General features: G+C 43.3%; 2 protein-coding genes across 2 annotated transcripts in view; both read left to right on the top strand.

The window, feature by feature from the left end:
• LOC106813085 (stimulator of interferon genes protein-like) overlaps nt 1–853 on the top strand; it is a 7,981-nt gene extending 7,128 nt beyond the window's left edge. The window contains exon 4 of the mRNA XM_014817138.1: nt 837–853. The gene's annotated coding sequence lies outside the window, so the exon portion shown is untranslated. The remainder of the gene's footprint in view (nt 1–836) is intronic.
• Nucleotides 854–2,806: 1,953 nt separating this feature from the next.
• Nucleotides 2,807–5,363, top strand: LOC106813082 (neurohemerythrin-like). Its single transcript, XM_014817134.1, has 3 exons — nt 2,807–2,902; nt 3,803–3,931; nt 4,479–5,363. The coding sequence occupies exons 1-3, from the start codon at nt 2,849–2,851 to the stop codon at nt 4,659–4,661; spliced, it is 366 nt and encodes a 121-aa protein (XP_014672620.1). The 5' UTR covers nt 2,807–2,848; the 3' UTR covers nt 4,662–5,363.
• Nucleotides 5,364–7,570: the final 2,207 nt, after the last annotated feature.

The raw sequence follows: 7,570 nt of genomic DNA, 5'->3' as shown, positions 1-7,570 counted from the left end.
CGTTAAAATGTTCACAAATAGATACAATTTCTGCAAAGCCTAAACTCCTCATTCAATGACTACTATTCATTATTACAGTCGCACCCCGTTAGTACGAAACTGACGGCCCAACAAAAATAATCGTATTAAGCGGGTTCCGTATATTATATTAGCCTTAATTTGAAGAGAAAAACTATGGATTAGAAGGTGTGTACAAAGTGTTTTATATAGAAATGAATATACCGGGACAGAAAATTTTATGTTAGTAACAAGTTCCTTGTATTATTGTCTTCGTATCAAGTCAATATTTTACTAAGAGATTACTATCAATCGGGCCTTTAATTTGAAGAGGAAAACAATGGATTAGAAGGTGTGTACAAAGTGTTTTATATAGAAATGAATATACCGGGACAGAAAATTTTATGTTAGTAACAGGATCCTTGTATTATTGTCTTCGTATCAAGTCAATATTTTACTAAAAGATTACTATGAATCGGGCCGGGATTTAGAGAAATCATCGTAGTCTCATCAGCGTAACGAGCGAATATGGCCGCCGGAGACGGCCATTTCGCGAATACATATAGTACTCGCTAGCATTGCTAACACTATGTAAACCTAACATTTCGTGAAGAAAACTGACGCATACATGCAGCCTTTAAATCCGACGAAGAATGTTTTATATAAGTGTAACATATATGTACATCCAAAGTAGAAACATTTATTTTTACCTCGCCTAGCTTACAGAAAATTAATATAATTTGATTTCGTCTCAAATTGGCTGCTTCATACAGAAAATTACAATTCTCCTCAATGCTCCACGTGAGCTGTGTGTTAACGGTCGCTCTCACATATACGATCAATTAAGATTACATAAACTTCGTCAGCTAATAGAGTTTATGTGCTAATAATACTGTCGGATTCATGAACTGCAATCTATAAACCTAATGCATGACAACTTCACATAAGCTTCAGAGGTTAAGCACTACTGACATTGTGATCAGCTGCGTATTTTATTCGGCACTTCATGCATCGATGTTTCAATACGTCAATGTTTCAAAAGATTGCGATTAAAAAAGAAGCAGAGTTGATGCGTTAGATGTATATCTACGACGATATCTGTCTGATTAGACGCGTATACTGACACGCCTACGCCTAGTCCAGTGTTAGGAGCGTCAACACGGTGGGGGGGGGGTACACGTGCAAGGCGGGGTCACCCGATGAGCCACGGCACTCAGATGAATACAATGATCCAGATATGTCCCCGGATCTATCCGGTCGCAGTCCGTGTTCGTGAAGCTGTCATCCGGTACGTATCGGATCCGGGGTCGGTCACCGGAGATGTTGTCTGCTCCCCTTCCATCCGCGTGACGACCTCTGTATTTTAAGCAGCCGCTCGGCGGATGCATGCACTCATTTTTTCACGCGGCATTTTTTTGCATGCAGCTCTATTTTGATCTGGCGGTGATGCTTCGATGATGTGATACTCTATATACTTGTGCTATCAGCGACCTTGTGACCAACCTCTCTGCAAGTATATCAGTAATTGTATGAAAATACAATTATTTATAAATATCAAGAGTCTATAATAGAAAATTTCTATTATTCATTTAGACATTTAGACATTTAGACATTTAGACAAGTTCTATTTATGGACTCTTGATATATATTATAAATATAAATGTGTGTGTGTGTGCGTGCGTGCGTGCGTGCGTGCGTGTGAGTGTGTGTGCGTGCGTGCGTGCGTGCGTGTGTGTGTGTGTGTGTGTGTGTGTGTGTGTGTGTGTGTGTGTGTGTGTGTGTGTGTGGACGTACGCGCCTGCGTGTGTGTGTGCGCGCGCGTGTGTGTTCTGTTGTGCGCGCGTGGTTGTGTGTGTGCGTGTGCGTGTATTGTGTTGCGGGCGCGCGCGATTAGTGTTGTGTGTGTTAGTGTGTGATGTGTGTGTGGCTGTCTTGTGTGGTGTGTGATGTGTGTGGTGTGTGTTGTGTGTGTGTGTGTTGTCGCGTATTGTGTGTGCTGTTGTGTGTGTTTCGCGCGCCGCGCGTGTGTGTGTGTGTGTATATGTCGCTGCCGCGCGCGTCGTGTTGTGTGTGGTCGGTGTGTGTGTGTGGGTTCCTGTTGTGTGTGTATGGTTGTGTGTGTGTTGTAGTGCGTGGTTTGTGTGTGTGTGAGTTGTGTGTGTTGATGTGCGCTCGTTGTGTGTGTGTGTGTGTCTGTGTGTGTGTCATTGTGTGTTTTTGTGGTGTGTTATATGTGCGTGTGTGTGTGTGTGTGTGCGTGCGTGCGTGCGTGCGTGTGTGTGTGTGTGTGTGCGTGTGTGTGTAGTCACGTAGCTGTGGTAGAGAGCTCACATTGAGATGACGCGATTCGCCTTTTCACAATACCTCGCGTAGTAGCATTCTAATGAGACCTTGTTATTAGGCCGTAGGCTAGAATTAGTATGACTACGTGACTGGTTGCATGTGTGCTCGGCTGTTGAGAAGCGGTGCGGCACGGGTTTTTTCCCCTTTTTTTATAACTTTGAAACAGCAGTCAATTACATGAGGCGACAGAGCAGCGAGTTCATGCTACGGGGACGGGTCGCAGTGTGTGACGATCATCTCCCATCACTGAATGAAGGTAAGCTAATCAAGATGCTATAAGCGGTCATTATTGGGGATTCTCGCTTGCATAGACTCACAAACGAGCACCAGGTTGACGCACAATATACAAGGCGTGATATGTAGCGCTGCATTGCATTTCAACCACCCGTCGAATGAATGGAGCCGCCCGCAGAATGCTGTATAAATAAGTGCAGGATAGCGAGTAGCGACACACAGCGAGAAGAACCATTCCTGAAGACTCAGTCTCACCACAACTCCGACAGGCACGATGGCTTGTGATCTTCCTGAACCATACTGCTGGGACGAGAGCTTCCAGACTTTCGTAAGTGGATAGTTTACATCTCGTTTCACTAGTAATGCGTAATTATTTATTCACGTTTTTATTTGCGGTCCGATTATGATTTTCGTACAGACAACGACAAATGACGTGAAGCCAAAGAGCTTATAATGATAAGATTATCATTATAAGCTCTTTGGAGAAGCTTCGACGGGGGAGAGAAAAGGAGCTTGGCTCCGTGATCGGTAGAAAATAAGACACATGCATAGACAGATGCGTCGAGTGTTTAGTGAATAAATTTTTACTAATATTTACTAGACTCCTACTACTCGTTGGCAACAGCAAAAGAATTTACAACGAATTGTAGGTTGAATGCCTGCTCGAATGAATTATGCAATCGAGAAGGAAATGCTGACTTAACATCGTCTTCACTGCTTGTGAATAGGTTTACGAGAACGTTCGTGTTCATGCGGCACGAACACGACAGCAATAATGAACCGACACGTCTTTTTAAAAACTAAATGGCTTTCTGTTGATTTTCTGTACTGGAGACGCGTTAGCAGTTACATGCGTGAATATAGATTGGCCACGTAACTTTGGTTGACTTAATTGTTAATGATTTGGCTGTAAACTTGATTTTCTGCTAAGCAAGTGGCTATTTGTGATGGAGAAGAAAACGTTTCGCAAAATTAGTGCAAAATACTATACGCTTCCAGGAATTTGTTCTTCAACTAATTCATGATATATCGTAGTAGTAAATTATTTTTTCATTCGCTGGCGCCAATGCCGTTTGAAAAAAAAACTATTGTACGCGATACATTTCAGTGATTTCAACATTTAAATTGACGTCTTTTTCCAATTTGTAGAAACAACGCGCTACTGCGTATTCTCAAGTTATCCTTTCGTTACTTCTTTAGTAATGATTATTTTCTGCTCTTTTTCTAGTACACGCAGATTGATGGCGAGCACAAATTTCTCTTCAATGCCATCTTCGACGTTGCCGGCGACCGTGCCAGCAATGATAAACTGCAGAGCCTCAAGGATCTCATGAACGGTCACTTCCAGTACGAGGAGGTGAGCAGATATCCTTCGAAATCAACTCGACAAGTTTATGTGACATTAACGAACGTTCACAGTCATCTTAGCCGTACAATAAATAAAATTTTGAGTAATGGCTGTGCATGATTATATAGCGTTTTGAGTCTAATTGAATCGACACAGTTGTACTTTTATTGGAGGCGCGGCCAGTAGCATAATGATGATGAGCGCTTGGAAATTTGGACTGAAGTGTTGGTGGTTCGATTCCTGGAGCAACGGTATAGTGATTGGCGCACAACATTTGGCTAAAGCGTCTGGTGTGCGCGTGCAACCTTGGTTACTGCTATTGTGCCCTTAGCCTTAGGCAAGGCGCGATAGACAATTTTACTTCAATTGACGCTCTTATTGTAGAAACGAGTTTAGAGCGTTCGAGATATGCTAATCACCTCACATTGTAAGCGAGTAGATTTGCTGAGCAATGGTACAAGAGGGTAAAGAAACAATTGCCGGGGCCCTGTGCCGCACCAGGAACCAGCCAGGCTACAACATCTGAGTAATAACAGGAATTCTTGCTGGTTTGCAGGGCATGATGGCAAGAGGTTTGTGCAGGAACCTCGACTCTCACAAGAAGATCCACGAGGAGTTCCTTGCCAAGCTGGACGCTTTCACCTGCCCAGTGAAGGATGAGAGAATCAACTGGGTCAAGGACTGGCTCGTAAGCCACATCAAGAGCATCGACTTCAAGTACAAGGGAATGTTGGACTAATTCTGTTCAGAGCTTTCAATGATTTGCGAGCGTCTGTCGGTCGAACGTATTCCATGCAGGGCAGAACTTCGAGCACCTCATCATTTGTCAGGTTTGATATGTTCGCGTGTGGTGAAGCGATCTCAAACACTTCATCATTTGCCAGGTTTGATATGTTCGCGTTTGGTGAAGCGATCTCAATCACTTTATCATTTGCCAGGTTTGATATGTTTGCGTGTGGTGAAACGATTTCCTGCCTCCTCGCTACTTGTAGTGTCGATGTTTCGAGTTCGAGTTCGAGATCACCGTCGAAGTTTGTTACTTGTAGTATTACCGTCGAAGTCTGTTGATGTGACCGTTTTATATCAATTTATATGTAGCGGTTTATATGAGTAGTAGCGATCCGTGTCTCCGGGACCTGAGGGAGGCTTCTGATTGGTCGAGAGACATCACGTAAACACGCCCACGTGATGTTATAGACCGGACGTCACGTGGGCGTGGTCACGTGACGTCTCTTGACCAATCAGAAGCCTCCCTCAGGTCCCGGGGACACGGATCGCTACTACTTATATGATATTACGTGTACAGCTTGTGTTCAGATCGAACTTTGACTGATTCAAACATGATGATGCCTACGTCTCAGCTATGCTATGAGCTGACATTGTGAGCGATTCGTGTTTGCGCTATCCGATTAATAAAGAATTTTTTACTACATCTCTATAAGATGCGACTTGTGTGCATTCGTTTTCTATAGCCAGACAATATTTTGCTAGAACTGTAATTACACGCGTTTACAACTAACACGCGACACAACCCGTACATATTTTACACGCTCCGTCGCATTTTTATTTACATAATCCATATGAAGCAGGCAACAAGACGGATACAGACCAGCTGCACGTACTGTTCGTACGGAGGACCCATGTTTCCTTATATCCCCACTGCATCAAAAAAATTCTCGCATTGAAAGATGATGAGTCCAATCACGATGCGTGATTTTTCAGAAATCCGCGGTAGGTTGATGACGTTGCTGCTATGCTAGACACGCTACGATCGAGTTCCGCGACCATCAGACCAGTAAATGCGACCATCGGTGACGACAGAGATAGTACGAGATATGTCATGCACCGCTCTACTGCTGGGCCCGTGAGCTTTTCCCCTTAATTCATTCAGATTTCGATTAAGCAGAGCTCACTCTAGAAACGCCACACAGTGTAGTGAGACCTGCTTCCCTGTTCCTTTTCATCCAGACGTAAGAGTTGCCAAGAACTCCACGGTAACCAATACGTCGCGGGCCAACGGGGACACCGCGCCTATAGTACAACGCGCGTATGTCAATCAACTGCTCTCTGGATACGCAAATAACAGTATGAGCCGACGTGTTCTGTCAGCGTGGGCCATCGACGGAAGGGCGACACGAGGAGCGACGCAGGCGTAAAACTCTCGCCAGGACGTCCTTCACCGCTTGTTACCTCTTGTAATATTCTCCTTTTGCAATATCATCACAAAAACACGCAATCTATAAGGTCGACACGCTAGATGATGTTTGTAACATTAGCTGATTTTTTTTCATACTAACTTCGAGGCCGTAGCCTGTGGGGGGGGGGAGGCAAGGGGGGCAGCTGCGCCCTTGAACTAAATTTTTGGGGCAAAATTAAAAAATAAGCTTAGCTAATAATCGTGAATAAGCCTAACGTGATTTTTTGGTCACTTATCCGTAAACGCCTTTCTCAGACTCACCCCTATACCACACTATTATAGTGACTATATGGATGTGGATCAAGAGCTGCGCCCGTCGCTCATCATTACACAGTTGGGTCATGAAATTTTGCCACCCCCAAGGAATTTGCTCAGCCTACGGCCCTAAACTTCATATAGCTACCGTCTGTTTTGCCTCCGATCTCTGATAGGCAATGCTTCGTTGTTTTTTGTTCGAGTGGCAGCGATCGGTATAACATCAAGAGCTAATAATACACTATGAGCTATGTAAGCTGTGTGTATGTGCGTGCGGGCGTGCACTGAATGAAAGCGAGTAAAATTCCGTGCAAGGCAGAGGCGATTCCAGAATTGCTGTGAGGAGCCGTGGTACGGTGAAAGCGTATGGAACCAGATTTTTTTTAGAGAATTACGGGTGCTATATTCGAAGGATACTGACGAAAGATTTTTTGTTTAGCGGTAGTTTAAGCTATGTAATGAGAGGCAAAAATATACTCCAAGCTGAAAAATAAGGCCGACAGTCAAAGGGTGGGGGAAACCTGACAACCTTAATTGTACCACCCTCATTCCATCTGGATTTGCGCACCGGCAATATATGCTAATATTTGCTTTTGGAGAATTTACCTGATTAATAGGTCGATCCTTTCCTCGCATTATAACAGGTGTAGATAATGACCATGGTACAATCAATACAACTGGTATATAATTAATACAAATGGTATAATCATCACGGAGACAAAAAGATCATCGCCCAAATGAGAAAAACAAGTACTAAATGTCGCGTCATGTGTTCTATGGACAGGAGTGTCGAAATGATGGTAAAGTGTACCTTAATCACTTTGCCTGCACAGGCTATACTGAAGTTTTTTTCTTGTATCTATTTTTTTCTTCATGTTGTATATGCACTGCTTTGTACTGTATCACTCAAAATTACCATTTTAACTGCCCAACACTATTGCACTTTTCAATACGTTTATATCTATACAAATGTGAGTGTGTGCGAAATATGTTATGTTTGTAATGTGGATATAATGGTGTACGAACCGAGTGTCGAAATGATGTGCTAGGGTACTACTTGTACAAAATTTGATGAAGTTTTTTTGTGTATTTAGTTTTTCTTCGTGTTGTTCTGCACTGCTTTGTACTGTATTCACTCAGGAAACATCATTTCTACCGGCTAAACATTTACCGTAATCAGTTTACCTGTACAGAAT

The sequence above is a fragment of the Priapulus caudatus genome, unplaced genomic scaffold (genome assembly GCF_000485595.1).
Source record: "Priapulus caudatus unplaced genomic scaffold, Priapulus_caudatus-5.0.1 Scaffold724, whole genome shotgun sequence".
Lineage (NCBI taxonomy): Eukaryota > Metazoa > Priapulida > Priapulimorpha > Priapulimorphida > Priapulidae > Priapulus > Priapulus caudatus.
Note: the sequence above shows the minus strand (reverse complement) of the source record. Positions and strands in the feature narration are given on the sequence as shown.

What these genes read in the sequence shown, in the direction of transcription:
- LOC106813082 (XM_014817134.1), top strand. Translation starts at nt 2,849, where the DNA reads ATGGCTTGTGATCTTCCTGAACCATACTGCTGGGACGAGAGCTTCCAG. An exon ending in ACGAGAGCTTCCAGACTTTC is followed by an intron (nt 2,903 to 3,802) that starts GTAAGTGGATAG and finishes CTCTTTTTCTAG; the next exon opens with TACACGCAGATTGATGGCGA. An exon ending in GTCACTTCCAGTACGAGGAG is followed by an intron (nt 3,932 to 4,478) that starts GTGAGCAGATAT and finishes GCTGGTTTGCAG; the next exon opens with GGCATGATGGCAAGAGGTTT.